General features: G+C 39.7%; 1 protein-coding gene across 3 annotated transcripts in view; it reads right to left on the bottom strand.

Annotated features, from left to right (window-relative positions):
• stab1 (stabilin 1) overlaps positions 1–15,274 on the bottom strand; it is a 108,592-nt gene extending 93,318 nt beyond the window's left edge. Inside the window, exons 1-11 of one of the 3 annotated variants that reach the window (XM_078249222.1) lie at positions 14,656–15,274; positions 6,768–6,895; positions 6,465–6,580; positions 5,391–5,476; positions 5,075–5,144; positions 4,856–4,951; positions 4,451–4,564; positions 3,167–3,354; positions 1,420–1,556; positions 909–1,036; positions 520–596 (exon numbers count right to left, since the gene is read on the bottom strand). In XM_078249222.1, the coding sequence (XP_078105348.1) occupies positions 520–596; positions 909–1,036; positions 1,420–1,556; positions 3,167–3,354; positions 4,451–4,564; positions 4,856–4,951; positions 5,075–5,144; positions 5,391–5,476; positions 6,465–6,580; positions 6,768–6,895; positions 14,656–14,709 (1,194 nt within the window). In that variant the 5' untranslated portion in view covers positions 14,710–15,274. The remainder of the gene's footprint in view (positions 1–519; positions 597–908; positions 1,037–1,419; positions 1,557–3,166; positions 3,355–4,450; positions 4,565–4,855; positions 4,952–5,074; positions 5,145–5,390; positions 5,477–6,464; positions 6,581–6,767; positions 6,896–14,655) is intronic. The other 2 variants (XM_078249221.1, XM_078249220.1) reach the window with 2 other exon arrangements.
• Between the last annotated feature and the right edge of the window lie 6,697 nt (positions 15,275–21,971).

Below are 21,971 nucleotides of genomic sequence, written 5' to 3'. Positions count from 1 at the left end.
GCTGATGTTGAGAAACGTTTGTAAAACTGGATGAACATGTCTTACAGCAAGGAGGAGCAACACCTCAGACAAAAGTAGTAAAGTGTGAGAAGTTATTTTAAGCCAACCATGGTGATGGGTTTTGTGTCTCCAACTGAATTTTAAACAGCTTTGATTGACACTTCTTTAGAGCCAAAAAGCTGATTTCACAGCTGAAATGCTTCATAGACTCAACAATCTATAGTATGGTTACAATATCCAGGGCACTTCTGTGTTTCTGTGCTAAAGGAACGTTGACGAGATCATTAAAACAAGCGCATATTGGCAATGGCTGTTCTCACACACACACACACACACACACACACACACACAACCCTAACTCACACGTGACCCCCATGGCAAATTTCAGCCTCTTAGGGCTAAAAAGAAATGTGGCCGCCAAAGGGTGTGGACATTTTTGTGGACAAACAAAGCGATAGGTAGAGTGAAATAGACAGTCAGGGCGTTATCTACAGACAGACAGACAGACAGATGACCTACAGTCAGAGGGGTTTTCAGCAGGGGGATGAAAGCTGTGAATGGTCCGTTGTGACTCAGCAGCAGTGAACAGCCTTTCTCTGAAAACACACACATATACCAAAGGTCAAAGGTCGTAGGCAAGTAGAAAAATGACGTGTCTTATTTTACAAATAATGTTAAAGACATAAGTCTGTGGTGTCACTGTTTTTTTTAATGAATACAGTTTTGGTCGTAATTGTGCTTTCATAAATATAATCCAGAAAGAAAAATAATAATTTGGTCTTTAGTCATATTACCAATTTAAGGATTCTAATTGAATTGAATTTATGTTGAGCCAGTGATTCACAAGACTGAAACAGTTCAGTTTAGTATAACAAACATTTTTTACAGTGTATTTGTGGTTATTTTACCAAACATAGCGACGGCGCCGGTCAGATTTTCTCTCTGGCTTCCACTCCTGTCCAGCTCTATCAACCGCTCCATCAGGTTACCATAGCAACGCCATCCGTCACCAATCCGACCCGCATCACACACACACCTGAGATAGAGGGGGAAACTAATGACACTACTGTACAACAATACATACACATTCAGACAAACGGACAAAAATCTAAAGATAGAGTAACAGTGTCTAACATTGGCTAGTCTTGAGTCGGAAGTGCATTTTCAAGATAATTGCCTGACATGTGGCGTGTGTGCCATATATTTTGGATTTTGGGTATAGATCTGGTCTTATTCTAGAGAGCAACAGAGAGAAAGAGAGAAGCCTTGTTGGAGAGCAAGAGAGAAAGACAAAGAAAAACAAAGAAACTGGCTCTGGGTCTACTTCTGGTTCTAGTCCTTGTCTAGTTCTGTGTCTAGATCTGGATCTAGCTCTAATTCTAGAGAGCAAAAGACAGACAAAGTGTTTGTGTGTCTGACCTGGGCTGTCCATCCAGTTTAGTTTGACAGTCAGCTGTGGGGTCACAGGTGTTCGCTGAGCAGGCAGAGACCAGCTGACAACCAAACTCAGCGTTGCCACCTACAGGGGACATGCCAAACATACACTCGCAGCTGGACTGCAAGACAAACAGACAGAAAAGAAAGATTCAAGATTTAGCTCTGGATTCGATTCTGGATTTAAAGGTGCAATATGTAATATATTTACTGTATGTAATCAAAAAATGACCACAATGTGTCATCAGATATTAAGGAAACATGCTAAGCTGAAATACTATGTTTTCTGACAACAATGCTATAGCCAGTATTTTCTCTTTTTTGAAATTTCCGTTCCGTTTGTCTTTTGGCCTGTGTGTTGGTATCAACTGCCTATTTTGACAGCCGGGCCGGGTTGCCAGATATACCTGTAAAAACACAAAGTAGTACAGCCATGCAGCAAACAAACAATCGGGATCAATGGAGATAGATTCATTCTACCCGCCCTAAAAAAAGAAACTTGCCATCTTTCTAAACTGTTGCATAACCAGAGACGAGGTAAAACACAGGTAAATATTGGAGATGCATTTAAAAGATGGAGACAGCTTACAGCCTAAAAGGACAATGAGTTGACTAATTTCCTCCTAAACAGGTAAGCATTGAGCTTAATTCATTTGTATTACGGCTAATGTAAGGATCATTTTCATTCATTTCAACATTCATGTGCTCGCATTAAATTATATAGAGTATAAGAGTTAGTTACTAGCAAAAAAAAAAGTTAGACACAGCCGGTGATGTGATCCTGACTGGTGTTAACGCGGCCATGCTAATGTAGGAGCCATGACATATGCCAGAAACTGCAAGTTTGACTTCCTCATAATGGAAACATGCAATTTAACTTTGGCAAAACACCCAGTAGCCTGAATTGTTGGATTGGGACACAGTGTTCTCTACAGGTCGCTTTGCGATGTATGAAACGTTATGTTATGTTATTGTGGCTAACGTTACCATCGCCAGCTTCAAGGTTATGATATGTTGGACAGCAAGATGATTCCCACTTTCTTACAAACTGGCATGCAACCATAATGTGTAATGTACTGACACAGTGTATAGACAAGCTGTGTAATGGGTCTGGAAGTAGTAGTACCGACAATCTCCCCCCTGTCATAATTGTTCCACTGCTTCTGTTCAGCGGGCATAGCTGACAGACAGTGACTGTGCCCTGGGTACAGACGACCGTGAGGTGGCGGTCTTTTTAGCGGATGTTGCAGTGACGTTAAGCCGAAAAAAGGTGGCTGTCAGTCAGGCAGAAAGCTCCGCAAGGTCGCAGCCTTTTTTAGCAGCCGTTGTTACAGTTAGTCAATGAAAGGTGACTGTCAGCCGGGTACAGAGCTCCGGGAGAGCACAGGCTTTTATAACCGTCAACATAGCAGCATCTAGCAACTCCGCTGCGCTGTGGAGTTATGTCTGGCAATGCCAAACTAGCATCAAGCTAAAATTGACATTGGGTTTAGCATTCTCAACCTGGCAACTCCCAATAACTTGGCTGGGGAGGAGGGGATCGGGGGAGACGACTCTTTTCAGTATTTAGAATTTGGACTGCTCAACCATTTTAAACACTAGCTGTCAGTATTACATATTGGACCTTTAATATTAACTTGTTTATACTTGTTCTGATATCAACTCTCTGTGTTGATTCCCTCCTGGTTCTAGTCAAGGAAGTCTTGTTCCCGACCTGCTTCTGCGTCCTAACCTTGTTGGGTCCTTTGAAGACACAGATGGTGGAGTTGATGGGACACCCTCCGTTGTTCACGGAGCAAGGGTTTTTGGGTATGCAGATCTTGCCGTCGCCCTGGTAGTCCGGCTTACAGGCGCAGCTGACCTTTGACCCCTGTGAGGAGCACTGGGCGTTGACGTCACAGTCCCTCGCTGAGCAAATACCTGAACAGGAAAACAAAGATCTAATTAAATTCAAACGAGCCTCTAGATTTATGAAATCTCAAAACGAAAAATTCCTGCTTCTAGGATAAACAGGCAGTGAGACAAAGGAATTTGTTCTGGGTCAAGGTCTTGTTCTAGCTCTGGGGCAAAGTAAGAGATAAGAGACTAGTTCTGGGTATATTTCTGACTTTAATCCTTTTTTTTTTTAAAGATTGTTTTTGGGCTTTTCCACCTTTATTTGATAGGACAGCTAGGTGAGAGACATGCAGGAAACTGTTACAGTTCAGATTTGAACCCTGGACCTCTGCATAAACCTCTCAGTATATGTGCGCCTGCTCTACCCACTGAGCCAACCCCACCACTGACTTTAACCCTTATCTAGTTGCATCCTGATCCTAGTTCTGTATCTAGACAGCAAGAGAGGGAACCCTCTTCTTGTTTTGGTTGTAGTTCGGGAGGGAGCATAGACCTGGTTCTTGGTCTGGTCCTGGTCCTAGTTCTAGTCCAGGATTTAGTTCTGGTTCTGGAGAGCAAGATCGACTAAAAATAGGAGCGAAGAGAGAAACCTTTTTCTAGTTGTAGTTCTGGATTTGGTGCTGGTTCTAGATCTAGATCTACTGTATTTCTAGAGATAATTGGTGAATGAAATACACGACACATAAATATAAAGACAGTTTCTCAGAACTTTGGAGACACCATCAAAAGTTGACAGATATTATCAAATATTGATAAATCACAGTTTTTGGTAAAGTTTGCCATGAGCATAGCGCCAGGGGAAAGGTCAAGATGCTATCTACAGCAAAAGAGTTAACCCTCTGTATGGTGGCCATTTTAGGACATCCCAGACTCAGCTTGCTGATATCAGCTCTATACTCTCAGACTTAGCTCAACTTTTATCAGGCTAAGAAGAACTTTATTAGTATACTATACTAGTTACTATATTAGCAGCCTCAACTCTGAGCTGACTGCTAATATTAGCATGCTAACACAAACTGGACTGATGGACCAACAGACCAAAATAAACCACAGCTTAAACTATAAGTTATGATCCAATAAAACAGAGAAATCTGAGATCACTGTTGAGTTGTGTGTTTACTTGCGCATTTGCCCATTGGCGTCCTTCTGTATCCGGGCAAACATTCACAGTCGGCGGTATCTCCTTCTCCTTTACAGTATGAGTAGGGGCTGCAGTTGCTGCACCTGTTACTCACTGCCAAAGACCCAGACAACAGCAGCTCATTTAACATCATACAGACAGTCATAACAAACTGGAGCAATAAATGCAATATGTGTCAAAATGCAGCAAAAACAATTAAAATAGTCTTAAACCATTTTATTTTGTTTAATATTATTTATTTGTTAAAGGATACCCAGTCTGTGAGTATTCATGAATGGTATAGTCTGTTTTATCCTAATGACATGCAGTAATGTGGTCTGATATATATTTATATTGTTTATATTATTATTTAATACAGGATAATCCAGCAAGTCACGGTCTTACCTTGGTCACAGCGCTTCCCTGTGTACGGTGGCTGACACAAACACTGTCCATCACCTTCTGGACCTTTATTACACACTCCATGCACACAGTCACACTCTGTATGGACACACAGACAGAGTAATGTAGAGTAACAACTGTGGGACATTCTTAACACATGACTGACGCTGTCATATATGACCACTTTTTTTTACCAGAGAGGCAAGATGTGAGAGAGCCTACCTTTATCACACTTTTCTCCAAATACGTTTTCATTCTTACACTCTTGACAGGCAAAGCCAGAGAAGCCGTCCTAAAGAGAAAAACGACTTGTAATTATTATTTTTGCAATATTAATACCAAGACATCAACAATCTAAATTTGTTTTTGTTTTTTGTTTTTTAAATAAACACACCAAAAAAACACCAAAAACTCCTGTCACAGATGTAGGCAGACATTGAGCGACAAGGGCACTGTCCCCTATAAATGCATACAGAATATGGATATCTGAAGTCTTTGACAAACAGGTAGGATAGTCACAGTCAGACAGAATACTGACATCACAGACGCAGGTCCCGTTGCCGAGGTCTCCATCCAGGCAGGTTCCATGGAAGTTACAGGTCTTTCCTGACCAGCTGGGGCAGGCTACAGGGGACAAACAGACAGACAGACAGACAGACAGACAGACAGACAGGTGAAGAGATTAGATTAGGTGATTAGAAATGAATACTACTCAATGTTTTTGGGATTCCAATTTGCTTCTGTTTAAGGCAAGCAATCTTGCAGGTTTATGTATCACGGTCACATGATTGTCATTTGTCCTATTGATTGGTTAGAGGGCAGACGCCAGGAGGAGGAGAAAGAAGGACGAGAATGGGAAACACCAGCAAGAAAGTGATGTAGATATAGCAAGGAAGCTGTTTGTTGAGTGTCTTTTACTGGACTATGGTGCTTACAGTATTATAACTAGTTACGTTTGTCATGTTAATCTTTAATTGGTAACACCTGCACAGTACTGTCACAGTTTGCCTCACCTTTCACCGCGAGTCACAGTAGTTGTAGTGCAACTAGTTCAATAGGGACATTTCACAGCTAAATGATTCACAGAAATTCACAGCAGCTGTATCAAAGGGTTAAATGAAATATTATTAATAGAATATATTTCAATGTATATGGCTAACACACTGACTTGCAATAAATGAGCTATACATCGTCTTCTATCAGAAACCCTCTATTTACAGAAAGAAGTTAACTTCTCTTCATACACACACAGCTGACCGCACATCTAACGTTACTTCTTTCTACCTGTGACAGGAGATTAAAGCTGTGCTGTGAAGCGTCAATGAAAGGACCAATCAGAACTACAGAAAAAGCCAACAGTCCCGCCTTAGCTATAATAAAGTAACCGTTAAAGGGAATAATACGGTGATTGTTGTCTCGATCAACCGATATAATGTCAGAAAATAGACAAAGATGTTTTTCAAATGTACTCAAATATATTGTTTTGTCTGACCAATAGTCCCAAAACCCAAATACCGGACATAATGTGTGAGTGTGTGTGTGTGTGTGTGTGTGTGTGTGTGTGTGTGTGTGTGTGTGTGTGTGTGTGTGTGTGTGTGTGTGTGTGTCTTACAGAGACAAAGGGGTCCCCAAGACTGTGGGCAGCATCGTGGCTGCATGAACCCCTTCACACAGATGTGCTGACATCCATCCAGCACCATCTCCTTGCCACCGATCGCCACCACGTAACTGCAGAACACAGTGAACATGAGGCGTAGGATTCACACACTTCATTCACACAACATTACTACTAATACTACAAAACCACAGCTAACTACATTTATGACACATTTATGAAGCTAATGTTTGTGTGTGTGTATTTGTAAACAATCCTGCACCGATTTGGAGAACTATGGTTATGTAACCTGGTGTGTACCTGCAGTTGGTCGTCCCCACATTGCTGAAGCCATGGGGGCAGCTGCTGGTGGAGACAGCAGCACAGGAAGTGCAGGAGGTTTGCACGTCCATCCTCTGTGAGATATCACACCGACCAGGAGGAGCAGTCTAAGGGAGCAGTGGAGACCTTTCTATTACAATCTGATGCCACTTTTTCTCAACACCTGTTCTTCTGACACCAGATAGTAGTGTATGTATCGGCACAGCCCTGTTTTTAAATAGCAACACTTTCTACTCAAACTTCCACTGATCACTGTTAGTAGCAGCAGTGGTAACGCTGAAGGTGATAATACCAATATGGTGGCAGTATTAGTGAATGAATGAAAACTTTTATTCTCATGTCATGAGCTTACAAGATACTAACAATACATAAATAGATAAAAGATAACACAAGCACGCTAAGATAAGATACACCTTTATTGATCCCCAGCAGGGAAATTCGGTACATATGATACTAAATCCATATGTGTATTCAAACATACGCTGAAGTATACACTCATATGTCATGTCGAACAGACTGAAAGACATTTTCAGGAAACTTAAATCTAAGACTTAGACATGTAGCAGCAACAACAGCAGCAGCAGTAGTAGTCAAGTCATCACTGTTGCACCATTTAGTGAATTAAAAAGCAAATATAACCTAAAAGATGGAGAATTATTTAGGTATATGCAACTGAAAAACTGGATTACCTGCAATTTTGACTTGGAAAAGAACATTAGCCCTGAAATGTCTAACATATTAAGCCAAAGCAACAAAAAAGGAGGCTGATCGAAAGCATGGAAAGCAGTGATGAATTATTACAAAGTTTATACAATAAATGGAAGACCTAGGGGTGGACGTTAAAGAAAAATGGAAAGAAAGCTTGTCATTAACATACAAATTAACTACTAACGAAAATCGGCGTCTAATACATTTTAAGATAATGACAAGAATATATTACACTAGAGATAAAATAAACAAGTTTGATAACACATCATCAGATATATGTTTAAAATGTAATCTATATGGCGACTCCCTGATGCGTGCCTTTTGGTACTGCAAAGGAATTAAGAAGACTTGGGAGAGTACAGAGATTTGGTTATCTAAGTATACTAACAGAAAAATCATATTCTCTCCAAAAATGTGTATTTTTCAAGATATAGAGGGAATAAAATATCCAACTTGTTGGCAGATACTTTTTTCTTCTCTTAGCTTTAAAAAATTGATATTGCAAAATTGGAAAAATAAGGAAGCACCTTCAATAGAGAATTGGAAGGCCCTAATGAAGTATTATCTGTGTATTGAAAGATCAATGTCAGAGGACAAAAATAAAAATAAACAATTTGATAGCCAATGGAGCCAAATTTATAATGCCCTCTAGAGCATGTCTTTAGAACCCCCTTTATTATTTTATTTTACTTATTTGTGTGTGTGTGTGTGTGTGTGTGTGTGTGTGTGTGTGTGTGTGTGTGTGTGTGTGTGTGTGTGTGTATGTGTGTGTGTGTGTGTGTGTGTGTGTGTGTGTGTGTGTGTGTGTGTGTGTGTGTGTGTGTGTGAGAGAGATCTGTGGTGAATGAGGACCAGCAATGTGCGGGTAAATGGGGACGGGGGTGGGAGAGGTGGGCGGATGGTAGGGTGGGTTGGTAGGGGTGGGTTGATATATTATCAGTATAATAAGTATTGAGGGAAGCATAGTATATAAAAAAAAGAGATGAAATTTTGACGAAACTCTGATTTTGATAACATTTTGAAATCTGTCTTTATTGATTTATTTTCTTTTTGTTTATTTTTTTTTACTTTTTTATTTTTAATTTTTAATTTTATTTATTTTTTATTTGTTGTTTCGCCTTTATTTGATGTCATTCCTGGATCCAAATTATGATGACCCACAGAAATTAATAAAAATAAATTCCAAAAAAAAGTAGTAGTCAAGTCATTTTGTTGATAAAACCAAGAGTGTTTTAGTACCTTCACCAAGGAGGTTATGGTTTCGTTTGTTTGTCAGCAGGATTACAGAAAAACTACTGGCCTGATTTCCATGGAACCTGGTGGAAGGGTGTAGCATGGGCCAAGGAATTTTGGAGCGGCTCCGAATCACAAGGCGTGTACACACATTTTTTTCACTTTAGTTAACATTGCGAGATAGGCCGATTGTGCTGCATTTATGTGGTGTCAGAGTAACTGGAAAAATGTTGAAAATTCACACTGCACTAACACTGTGAGATTGGGTATGCCTTGGCGGAGTCCTACGTGAGTGTTCCTCTAGTTTTCATATAAATCAGATTGTTATTATTGATGCGTTCATGTGTAAGCAGTATTTAAATGTAGCAGCTGGTTGAGGAGGAGTTAATTGTAACCACTTTGTATACTGTTGGGTAGTTCTATAAAAAAAAATCTATAAAAATGTATTATCTTTTATTTCTTGATTAAATGTTTTTTATGTAAATTTTAATCTGCAAAGTAACTAGAAACTGAAGTTGTAAAACAAATGTAGTAAAAGTAAAAAGTTTCCCTCTGAAGTGTAGTGGAGTAGAAGTATAGAGAAGTATAAAGTGGAAGTACAAATACATCAAAACTGCACGCAAGTTTAGTACTTGAGTACATTTACTCACCACTGGATAAAACACCACATGGGTGGCAGTGAAGGTCAGGGGTAAAAGTACTTGCATAACGATTTATTCTCTTAATGTCTATATTCTAATAATAAAAAAAAAAAAGTATGGGCTGTGGCATTTTAATTAAGTTAGTTTTAGGTTAATTTAGTGTGCTTACCATCTGTGGCCCAGTTTACATTCTGACTTACAACTCTGGTTATCTAGCAGGGTGATCTGAAGCTCGACTTTGCATTATTTCCCACGGGACAGTGAATGCTGCACACATTTGTCTAGCGAGAACACACGGGCTTGGACAATAAGTATGTTGCTGAGGAGTACCGGGAGTGTTTTTAAGATAAATATACAGGTTGTATACAGGGTTCAAAACTTTTTTGTCCACCAGCCAAATGGCTAGTGAATGTTTAAATTCTACCAGCCACTCCATAGATTGCCACTGTGTTTTTTAGGCTGTTGAGTTAAACAAATCTACCAGCCACTTGCATATTTTACCAGCATTTGGTTGGTGGATGGTGCTAATTTTGAACCCTGGTTGTATATTAACCCTATGTGAACGGATGCTTCACATATGACCAAGCAGAGTATAGGGAGCAGCAGCAGTAACAGGAGCAGCGGTAGTACAGAGAGCAGTACACGCCTGGCCAATAAATGCTATTGAAGGGCGGGTCTTGGCGTGGTGGTGCAGGACTGCAAACGTGTGACAGTCAGGAAGACGTTTTGGCAGGGGGAAAAACTGATCAGAAAATGTAACGGAACATTGTAGAAATGTAGTGGAGTAGAAAGTAGAGATAATTGCTGCAAAATGTGACGAAGTAAAAGTCAAAAGTATACACTATTGATGATACTTAAGTAAAGTACAGATACGTGAAAAATGTACTTAAGTACAGTAACAAAGTATTTGTACTTCATTACATTCCACCACTATGTTTTAGTAGTGTGGCACACAGACAGTGAATGCTGGACAGACTGAGTGTCACTGAGTTGCGCATGCTCAGATTTAAACGGTTTACGGCATAACGCCAAGGGATCCGGATCCGGCAAACGTTTTAGCTATCTATGATTGTTTGATTGCTAACGTTAGCTCAAAACGCCATTCAAGGGACAGCCTTTGTTGTGTTTGATTGCTAACTTGTAGCTAGCAGTGAACGAACTTCGTTATGTAGGTCCATTTTTATTGTATTGACATTACAGAAGTCTCTCGTTAGCAGGTTCTTGTAGGCTACTTCAGCCTCTAATCTAGAACTGACATCAGGGATCATGCCGTGAAAATGTGATGCCTTACGCTAAATAATACCTATCTCATTATTCTGTGGCTAACAGCAAAACAGATCTGCTTGAAGTCGCAAAGTGACGCAAACGCAACTCACATCTGCACTCAACTCACATCGGGTAGTGACACTGGGAATGTACTATAGCAGCCATGCCAGTTTTACTGGTATATGGACATGTGTCTGATTCACACCTCAAATCAAACTCATCGGCGGACCAAACCTAAAACCTGATGGTGTCATCGGTTTGAATATTGATACACTACTTATCTCAGATTTACAGATAATTTTACTTCTACCCAGAACCAATTATATACACAATATAAATTTTGTTATATTGTGTATTTTCTCTTTAAAAATGGAAGAGAATGCTGTGTGTCCTGAACTGAAAGGGAAGAATATCAGCATTAAAGCAACACTATGTAACTTTTAGCTGCAGCTGTAGTTTCAAAGAGACAACCTGTAGGGGGACCGAAGCAGGAAAAGTTACATAGTGTTGCTTTAAGTTTCGTTCAGTTGAGGAACACCTGCCCACTACTCAGCTTGGCCAGCAATCTGCTGCTTAATGAAGGACTGAGAGGTTGACTCTGGGTCAGAGCTGTACAATGTAAATTAAGAGGCAGCATTATCGCCATATAAAATTAATCAAACTTAAAATGTCTCAACTAGGACGACAACATGATGCAGTAAATCACGAGTTTCACTCTGATGTCTGTGGTCTGTGGCTGAATCAGCTCAGCACAGATGTTATCTCAATATGGCTGAACAGCAGTTGTTTGAATGATCCCTCTCTTCACCTGACTAGAAAAACACACTGGGTTGTCACTGATCATTGGTTCTGAATTTCAAATTTCAAAAACAATTGCCACTTTTCTGGAGATGTCAATTTTCTGATCAGTATCCGAATAAATCTGCAGCAAGGAATAGACCATGCAGCAACAACACAAAGTTTTAATTAAACCACAGTATGCAACTGCCTCATCTGATTAGTTAGGTTTTGGCTCAGACTTGGGAAGTTAGTTTGAATTTTTAGAGGAACACTCCGTCAATTTTACACCACAAAAGTCAGGTTGCTGCAGTAGCCATGGTTAACCTCAGCCTGTGAAAACCAACCTGATCTCACAGAATTCCGTGAAATGAACACGGCCCCTTAACTCAAAATCTGTGGCAGTTTCACGGAATCGCAAAAAATTCCGTGATGGGCCCACGGAAGAATTCCGTGAAATGAACATGGCCCCTTAAGTTAAGGAAAAGGTTGTGGGTGGGCTTATGTTTCCATGACACGCGGGACAACAATGGGACGGTTAGGGTTTAGGAAAAGAAGAACGGGATGGTTGGGTTTAGGAAAAGAAGAACAGGATGGTTGGGTTTAGGAAAAGAAGAACAGGATGGTTGGGTTTAGAAAAACAATAACGGGACGCGGGACAACAACGGGATGGTTGGGTTTAGGAAAAGAAGAACGTAAGGTTACAGTTAGGTTTAGGAAACGTGACACTTGGGACACGAGCCCCGGTCTCCTGGGTGAAAGTCCTGTGTTGTTTGACCCATCCACCACCCCAACCAACCTCCCTATGCAGATTTTTGGGCTTTCATATTACTCGCTACCGTAGTCGCTCCTAATGCTACGTCATCTTCTCATTGACTTTACATTGGCATTGTTTTCCGTGGTGGCCACACAGAATTTTCACACATTCCGTGCCACCACCACGTAATGCGCTGTTAACAGTTTGTGATCGTTTCACGGAATTCTGTGAGACCAGGCTGGTGAAAACAGTTGCAAAGTGTATTCTGTGGCTCTGGAGGAGCTTTGTCAAGTTTTACAAAATAATCCTGATGATGTCACAGTGATTTCATCAGGGTTATCTCAGCTTGAAAACTACAAATTTAAAACAAAAAGCTTTCTTTACATGTGGAGTTTGAAGGATGTTGCCGTTTACCAGACAGTGAGGGTCTAATGCTAAGTTGATCTGGGATCCAGTGTTTTTGGCCATAGCTGCATGATTCTATGGACAGCAATGTCAGGCAGTAAGTCAGTCCACTACTTTGTTTGAGACTGAAAAGCCTCAACAACTATTCGATCGGTTATCATGAAATCTTTTCAAACGTTCCCCAGAGGATGAAGCTCTCTGGGCCAGATGTACTAACACTTTTGTGTCCACTTCAGGTGTATTTGTTTCGCAACGTGCGCGTAAAAGCATGGCGAGGTGTGTACAAACAGGCCGCACTGAGGTAAAATCGCAGACTGCCTGTCGCGGGAACTGAAAATGGCAAATTGCGCTTTTCAAATTGCGCTGTGTCATGCATATGCATTCACGGGAGGGTGAAGGGGAAAGTGGGAGTTTCCCATAAAGAGATGGGAGGGGAAGCGTAAAGTGCGCCTAATTATGTATTCCGCGGTATGTACAAAAACCGCCCGTGAAAGCGCGCCTCAATTTTGCGGGGAAAACTCTCCGCCTCTTAAAAGCAGGTGTAAACCTGGAAGGTTTCCTCGCATATGCCTCCTGGTGAAATGGCAGTAGTAATCCGAGCAAGACGAAGATAGGCCAAGGAGACGAGCTGAAAAGATTTTTGCCACAAGGATCACACTTTTTCAGTTGAGTGAACACAAAATCATTAAGCGTTACAGATTAAGCAGCCATGCAATATTACAGGTACTGGAAGAAATCAAAGATGACATTGAATCTTTGACTCAGCGTTCACATTCCATTCCAGCAGTTGTTAAACTCCTCGCTACATTACACATATTGGCATCAGGATAATTTCAAACAGTCATAGCATCAGCAGTGAGAATATCACAGTCTGCACTCAGCTGTATCATAGCACAAGTACTTAACGCTTTGCTACAGCCCAATGTACGGTATAATGAGCAGAGAAAGGCGCTGATTACCCGATGAACTGCAGGTTTGGTAAATACGACGTAAGCTGAAGTATCACAGCGTGTGCTTTCTGCGGGTTGGCGCAGATAATGCTACTTTCGCAAATGTACGTACATCTGGCCCTCTGAATTTAGTGATCCCCTGACGTTTCCTCTAGCACCACCAGCAGGTCAAAGTTTTCACTTATTCATGTTTGACATCTGCTTGATGGATTGGCACAATATTTTGTACATATGTTCATGGTTTCCAGAGGATGAATCCTACTGACTTTAGTGATCCCCTGACCTAGCGCAGAGAGCAGGTTGATGTATTCGGTTTTGAGTGAAATATTTTGACATCTATTGGATACATTTGCCATGAAATTTGGTACAGACCATAGAAATAGAATGAGAGTAGAACGGACATTGAACTGTTTGCCGTGGGCAGTTCAAGAGATTGTTCACGTCAGTGGGGACGTAAAGTGTGTCACACTCACTAGTTTGAGAACCTTGTTTTCCTGATGACTTGCCAATAGAAATATGAAAAAAATGTAATCCGGCAATCCTCCCTCTTTAGCAGCAAGGCAACGGACATAGTGCACAAAAGACGCCTCTTCATGCTTCGTACTACTCCACTGATTGTTGGTCGCAAAACTTCACCTCGGTGACTCCCCGATTTTCCGCAAGTTGGTTTATACAAATGTTTATGTGGAAGTTATCCTGCTACAACGGTCACAGTTCTTTGCAATGGAATTGTAACACATAAAAATGGACGCTGCTCTGATCATCCTGCTATGTTGATTTGGATGGGAATGTTTGTTCTAATCTCATTCTTTTTCTATGGTACAGATATTTAAGAGGATACATTCTAAATTCGTTGGTGATCCCTTGACTTTTTTTTGACCCAAACTTTGGTTTATGACCAAAAACGTGCAAATCTAATAACATTCCCATCAACTTCAGCTGTACTTTGTGTTTTGTGCTAATTAGAAAATGTTAGCAGGCTGAACTAAGATGATGCTGAACCAGGTAAATATCAGCTGCTCAGCATGTTGGCATTGTCACTGTGAGCATGTCCAATTATAATTTGAAGCTCTCAAGAGATTAAACAGGTGAAACATTATCTCAGTGTAACAGAGTAGGAGGTGTGTTACCTGTTCTTGCAGTGAAGTTTGCAGGCAGAGCAGCAGCAGAAGAAGCAGCAGCATGGCTCCAAGTGTTACATCCAGGGAGGAGAAGAATAAATCCACCAACCCAGTGTCCTCCCCAGTCAGTAGAAAAAAATCAGTAGAAAAAGTAGGGAATGTTTTTTAGGCAGCGTTGGATCTAGACATCAGTTTTTTCCTCTCACATCGATTCTAAACCTCAAACACAACCTGCTCTACAAGCTACAGGAAAATACACACAGATAACATCCTCTGTGCAGGAAAAACAAAACTATTAGAAAACAAAAGACTTCTGATTAAACAGTAATAGATGTATGGAAACTGAAAGCAACCTGCTGATGATAGACGCAAAAACTGGAAATATAGGTCTAAGTACCTGTAAAAATATAAAAAAGTAAAAACTACTGTGCAGGGTGGGTCCAGGCAGTGTTGGGGATTATCAGCAGTAATCTTTGCTCATTAACAATCACCGTTCTATAGGAACTAACAAACAAATTACACAAACAAATGAACTCTCAGCTAAGTGTCCGGTGAGGCAGAGAGCAGCTACAGAGGCTGGAGCGACTGCTGGCATCACGTCTTTTCCTCTCTAATCTAGGAAGAGAAAGAAGAAAGAAAAAAAACAGAAACTGGCAAAGTAGGAACCTCCCCAGCAGAGGTCATCTCCTCCTACTACTCCCCTAGTAGTACCACCAGCACTACTAGCAGTAGCAGTATTAGTACTAGTAAAGTAGGACTGTAGTACTAGTACTACAGTCCAGTTGTTTATAGTCACAATAGTAACAGCAGTATACAGTAGCAGCAAAAGTATAAATGTAATAACACACAACACTCCCTTCTCTCCCTCTCCAGCCTCAAGAGGTCTGGGCTCTATGGTGACTATTGTACATGGACTACAGTACCTACAGAAGTACTCAGATCCTTTACTTAAGTACTGTAAAAGTAGAAATACCATAGTCTAAAAATACTCCATTACAAGTAAAAGTCCTAAATTCAAAATGGTACTTAAGTAAAAGTACAGAAGTACTATTAGCAAAATATAGTACTCAGTATGCAGAATGGCACAACAAAGACATGTAAGAGCAGTTTAATGCTGTAGTTTGTCAATGTGAAGCCAATTTTAGATACTTTGAATACTACTGCGTAGATTTGTAGTTTAGTTCTGCATCATATCATACTGTATATAATGTTGTTTTTTTTATGTAAAAAGGAACTAGGTGTCAAATAAATGTAGTGGAGTAAAAAGTACAATGTTTTCCTTTTGAAATGTATTGAAGTATAAGTTTAAAGTAGCCCAAATGAAAATGCAACAGCCCTGCTAATATGTTCTTCCACCCCACTGTGTTTAGAGACTGAATAACTAAATTCTCAAAACTTGACAGTAACCTACCATAAACTACATCCTGCACAATGATCATGAAGTTGAATTGACAACTCTCATGACAGTTTCAACAAAAACCGAACATTTAAACCCTAATGAAAGGACTGTTGTATTATAGACCAATGCAGGTTGAAAGCATCATGCATGTACAAGAGCCTTCTACTGCTTCTTTAGCCTTTAGCTTCTTTAATTTCTGCTAAGTTAGCATGCTACATTTAACTTTAGCACCGAGAAAAATAATAAGATAAAATATGAATTCAAACATTGACATTTTTCAGCCTTTAGCTTCTTTAACCTCTACTAAGTTAGCATGCTACATTTAACTTTAGCACCGAGAAAAATAATAAGATAACATATGAATTCAAACATTGACATTTTTCAGCCTTTAGCTTCTTTAACCTCTACTAAGTTAGCATGCTACATTTAACTTTAGCACCGAGAAAAATAATAAGATAAAATATTAATTCAAACATTGACATTTTTCGGCCTTTAGCTTCTTTAAACTCTGCTAAGTTAGCATGCTACATTCAACTTTAGCCAAAAGAAAAATAATAAGATAAAATAATAATTCAAACATTGAAATTGATAATAAAATATATATATTTTACTCATGGTTCTTAGATGTGTGTTTCTGTTAGCCATGCCAGTGAGCCAACAGTGACCTGGCTAATATATTAGTTAAAACTTTTTTGTTGCTGTAAGAAAGATATAACAGCTGTACACTGGTGGGAGGATTAAAACATTTAAAAGTAACGTAAAAGTAGTCTACTACACAATGTGAAGGTCCTGCCTTCAATATTTTTGATACTAAAGTAACAGAAGTATGTACCCTATCATTAAGGCAGTGAAGCAGTTCTGTTGTGTTGTACTCCAGTCTGACTACATTAACAACCTCAAAATTGTATCTTTGTACAGTACGTGAGTAGAAGTACTTAGTTATCTCCCACCTTTGCAGCAGAAGTTACAGTAGACTTACAGCATTTCATTTTGGTGCGTTGCAATACATAAAGTGTATTGCAAAAACAAAAGGACATAAAATGGCAATGCAAAAAGTTCAGTTAGAAATATGATCCTTGAGCTGCCAGCGGAACAACAGTCATAGATAACACACTTTGGCTTTAATCACTCTGGTTTATCACTTTGTAACTGTTTTGAGAATTACTACATAAATAAAGATTGGTTTATTTTAAAATCCTGTGTCAATGTGTCTTGGGCTTATTCTAGAAGTATTTAATCAGATGTATTACAAAGCTTTGCATTTCTTATAATGCTGTATTTAAGTTATTATTGCTAGATTATTGCATGTTGTATTTTTCCTACTGCACCCCATGTTATCTGAGGACAGGAAGTGTTGCCTGTTGTAAACCCTTTGGGACATTGGAAGTGATATTGGGTGATTCAAATCAAATGGATACATTGATAGATAAATCTACTAAATAATTGTATTAGCAGGTCATATTATAACCCTCTAACAATGAGATCTGTCTGAGAAAAAAAGAAAGAGAGATTGTGAGAAATCCTCTCTCTTCCTCACAGGACGTTTTGGGCGGATTTCCCCTCATGGTCGTCCCAGCGGAGAGGTGAAATTTGGACGGATTTCCTCGTCAGCTGAAGCAGCCCCTCGTCTGCTTCGCAGAATGAAAAGGAACAAATGTGAAAGCCGAGTTTCTTTTCCTGTTTTAATTTAGTTTGACTCTACGAACAGATGACAGAAGCAGCGAGGTGAGTCTGCCCAGAGAGAGAGAGTCAAAGGTCAAACTGTAAGCAGACAGAACAATAGCAGGAAGCAGGCAGACAATAAATTGCTTCAGCTGCTCCAGAGAGGACTCCAGTTTACTCCCTTGCTCACAGGTGGGAGAGTTTAACCTGCAACCTTCCAGACAAAGTCTTATATTCATTTTTGCCAACATTTAAACATTTTAGTGATTGCGACCATCTTGTGTATCTGCTGTGAAACAGTTCCATCAAAATAATCATCATCAGTGCATCTCAAGCGTGTGATGCAAATTTTGAAAGCAAAGCAAATTTCTTTGAGCAAATTTAAATGCAGAAGTGTTTTTGCAGTTTGTGTTTACTCGCCCCAGACAGCCAATTTGTACCAACTTTATAGACACTATAGCTAGTTCGCAACGGATGCACTGACTGGACTGTATGTATATGATGCAGTTCCTTCTGAAGTTCTGTTATTATCAGCCAATTTCTCTCAGATTGCACAGTCACGTCTTTGCCACAATTTGTGCCACTAAGGGTTAAGTCTAGTCATGTCTGCAGTAGTCTATATCCTTGACGTTCCACTTCCGGGATTTCACTCATTTAGGCCGGATATCCGTTGCCTTGGGCTTCCTTTGTGTTGGCATTTTAAACTCCGGTGGATTTCTGAGGACTATGGTTAACTGCTCCTCAGATCTCTGCAGGGTAAATCCAGACAGCTAGCTAGACTATCTGTCCAATCTGAGTTTTCTGTTGCGCGACTAAAACAACTTTTAACCATACACATGTTCCACCAAAACAAGTTCCTTCTGAGCCTATTTTGCAGCGGGACCGCGGCTTTTCTCCGGTGCTTAGCACCGCCCAAGACAATTGTGATTGGTTTAAAGAAATGCCAATTAACCAGAGCACATTTTCTTCCCATCCCCAAATGCTATGTGGAGTAGCCAGACCCTCCTCCAGCGTGCTTTGGAGGAGGGTCTGGCAAAGCGAGACTATGTCTGCAGTGACTTTCTTTTCAATCATGCTGCCTTTAAAATTTGCTTCATTCTGGACACACCTTTAGGAAAGATATTGCTACTTAAAATTAGACTAGAAGATAAAATACCTAAATAAAATCTAAATAAAACTGTAGGTCGCAGGAGGAGACATTTCTGTATTTATTGTAGCTAGGTATTATGTTTTCGATATAACAACCCTTGTGCATGTTTGCCTAAATGCAGCTAATTAGCAGCAAACACAAAGTACAGCGGATGCTGCTGAGAATGTAATTATTTTTTCAGGTATTGCCAAATTAAAGCTTTGTTGCTGATAAAGGTGCTCGAAGAAAAGTTGAGGGATCAACAAAAATATTACAATTTACTTTGAGGGCGATATCAATGTATAGTTGTCAAAATATTTCAACCAGAACCAAAAGTGTCTGGAGATTTCTTAAGTCAGTAGGATTCATCATCTGGGAACCATGAATGCCTGTACAAAATGTAAGGGTCATTATTTTAATAATTGATGAGAGACATCAGTCTTGACCAAAAGACAGACCAGCATTGCCATTCACATAGTAGAAAAGTGTTTTTTTTCATAAAGATTGTACCTATTTTAAAAAATACACAACAGGGTTACTATTGGACCACACACGCTCAATTCAGTGCCTCAAATACTATCGCAGATCTACCACATGCATTACAGAATGTAAAGCAGTTTCTTCCTCACAAAATTATATCACTTGTTGATGTTTGTGTTGTGTCAATAGATTGAGATAATATCTGTCTCTGTGTGCTGCTGATTGTGATTCTGATTGTGTATTACTCTGGATGTATTTTGTTTTGACTTCTGTGATGATCTCACATCTATGACACCTTGAGACTGCCTGATTAAATACAAGACAAACGGATTAAAACATTGTAAAACATTGTGTGCAAGTGTGCATAATGGCACCAACAAACACACACACACACACACACACACAGTCACTCAGTGCTGACTCCTGAAAAAAGTGAAAAAACATGAATCAAGGAGTAAAGAGAGAGAGAGAAATAGAGGCCCGAGCCAGAGGTCGTGGATGTCTCTCAGCCCATGTCCCTGTGACCGTCTCAACCTTAACAAACTTCTCCAATCAGCACTCTGAGCAGGAAGACAGTCGAACAGACAAGAAAAAACATGAAAGATAAGAGGAAGTGAGAAAGGATTTACTATCAGTGTCACATCCCTCTGGTGTTCCCTATTGTCTCTCTGCTGTTTATCAAATGAGACTTTAACTGGATTCAACAGAAAATACCTAGAACACCTCATAGTACCATGAATACATACTTTATTGTTAAACTTCACTGGATTACCAGTGGTTTTCAAACTATGGGGTGACCAACCAGGGTGAAAAATATGCTTTCACAGAATTAACTGAACCGGTAAATAAACCTGACCAACATATTTGGTGCTAAACTGAGCTAAAAGGAACTAAATTGCTGCTAAACAGGACTGTCAGTTTAGCTGTCAATTTAAACTTTACTTTACCTGACCTGCTAGCTAACCTAATCTGAACCAAACTGTTTTAGCTGATAAAACTGTTAGCTTACCTGAACCCAATAACTTAAAAACTGCACTGTTAGCCAACCTGTGTCAAACTTGTAATGTTAGCAATTAAACTGGACTGTTGGCTAATCTGCGCCAAACTGTTATAGCTGTTAAACTGGACCGTCAGCTAACCTGTGCCAAACTGTTATAGTTGTTTAACTTGACCGTAATCTTACCTTTATCTGTTATAGCTGATAAACTGAACTGTTAACTAACCAGAACTGCTTTAGGTCTACCTGCTAAACCAAACGCTTAGCTAACCTGAATCAAAACAATTGCTACTAAACTGAATTGTTAGCCTGAACCAGAAAGTTGTGGCTGCTAAGCTGAAACCATTAGCTAACCTGAAAAAAACTGGGTGGTCACCATGCATAGATAAAGGTCACCATGGATGTGTTGTAGGTCAATGGTCATTTTCAGGTTGGGTACAATCTTTCTGACTCCTGACCTCAAGTTGCTGTAGCCTACCTACCAGTAACCTTATATGGAGGCCTTATACACAGCACTGAGATAATGCCATTTAATACTAGTGTATCTTAACATTAAAAAACTCACTTAAGTGCATAATAGGCCTTACACCTAGGCAGCACAGACTTCTAAATTTGTAGGCTAATGTAAATAAACAGAAAATGCTTATAACATTTTAAGCTGCATCTATGCATGAAAATTAATTTAGTGTTTAGCATTCATAGCAGCATTCATAGCATATACGTGATTGTTTTCATTCATAAAAGTGCTTCATGAGAAAATAGTAATGACCCAATTTGAATGTGAAGAAATCATGTGAAGAAATCCTGATTCAACATCAAAATGTAGTCAATTGTTCTGGGCCAATAGCTGAATTTTTCAACAAATTTAATGAAAATATATTAAGAAGTTTGATAGATATGCTGCTAACAAACTAGTTAGACAAAAAACAAGCTTGGTAGACGATCTCCAGAGTAGTTTCCCAGCCAGACTGTTTTTCATATGAAAGCAGAGCCTGGAATTCTTTCCTATTGGTCACTTGACCTAATGGAACCCAGAGAATACCAATCACAGGTCAAGTCGCCAGTTTTGCTGATCACACTTCCTAGTACAGTATCTCTGCCCTCGGCCTGTTTAAGTGTCCCTAAAAAGGAAATCAGCTAAATTTCATGACCAGCAGCCCCGACAGACAGGAAATAGAGGAAGTTAAACAAGTTGAAAGGTGGCGGTGCATTTCGTGCTGCTGAACCACCATGTCATCAAAACCGCACTGAGAATCGAGAGCGATGAATTGCTGACAGGAACTTTTGGTCAATTATTTATTTATTTTTTTGACCTAAATGTAGTTTAATAGGAGGATAACGTCTTGAAACACTGAACTGAATGTAAAATTCTCGTTAGTTTGGAACTCCCAAATTCAGAGAATCATTTCAAAGACATGACATCAGTGTCTTCAATGGTATTTACGGCCCTGCAGGACACAAAAGGTTCTCCATAAAGTCTTTAAGGGTTTATAGGAAATGCTATTCGCACAAAATATCAAAATATCTTAACCGTCAGTCCTAAATAATCTGCATCAACTCATATCTCAAGTGATGTGGTGGCTCACTCGGGAACCTAATGTTACACGTGTCTGAAGAGTCAGTAGCCAAATATTCTGACAGGATCTGGTCCCATTGCA

Source organism: Sander vitreus, chromosome 4 (assembly GCF_031162955.1).
Source record: "Sander vitreus isolate 19-12246 chromosome 4, sanVit1, whole genome shotgun sequence".
Taxonomy (NCBI): Eukaryota; Metazoa; Chordata; class Actinopteri; order Perciformes; family Percidae; genus Sander; species Sander vitreus.
The sequence above is the reverse complement of the archived record's forward strand: the minus strand, read 5'-3'. Positions and strand labels throughout refer to the sequence as shown.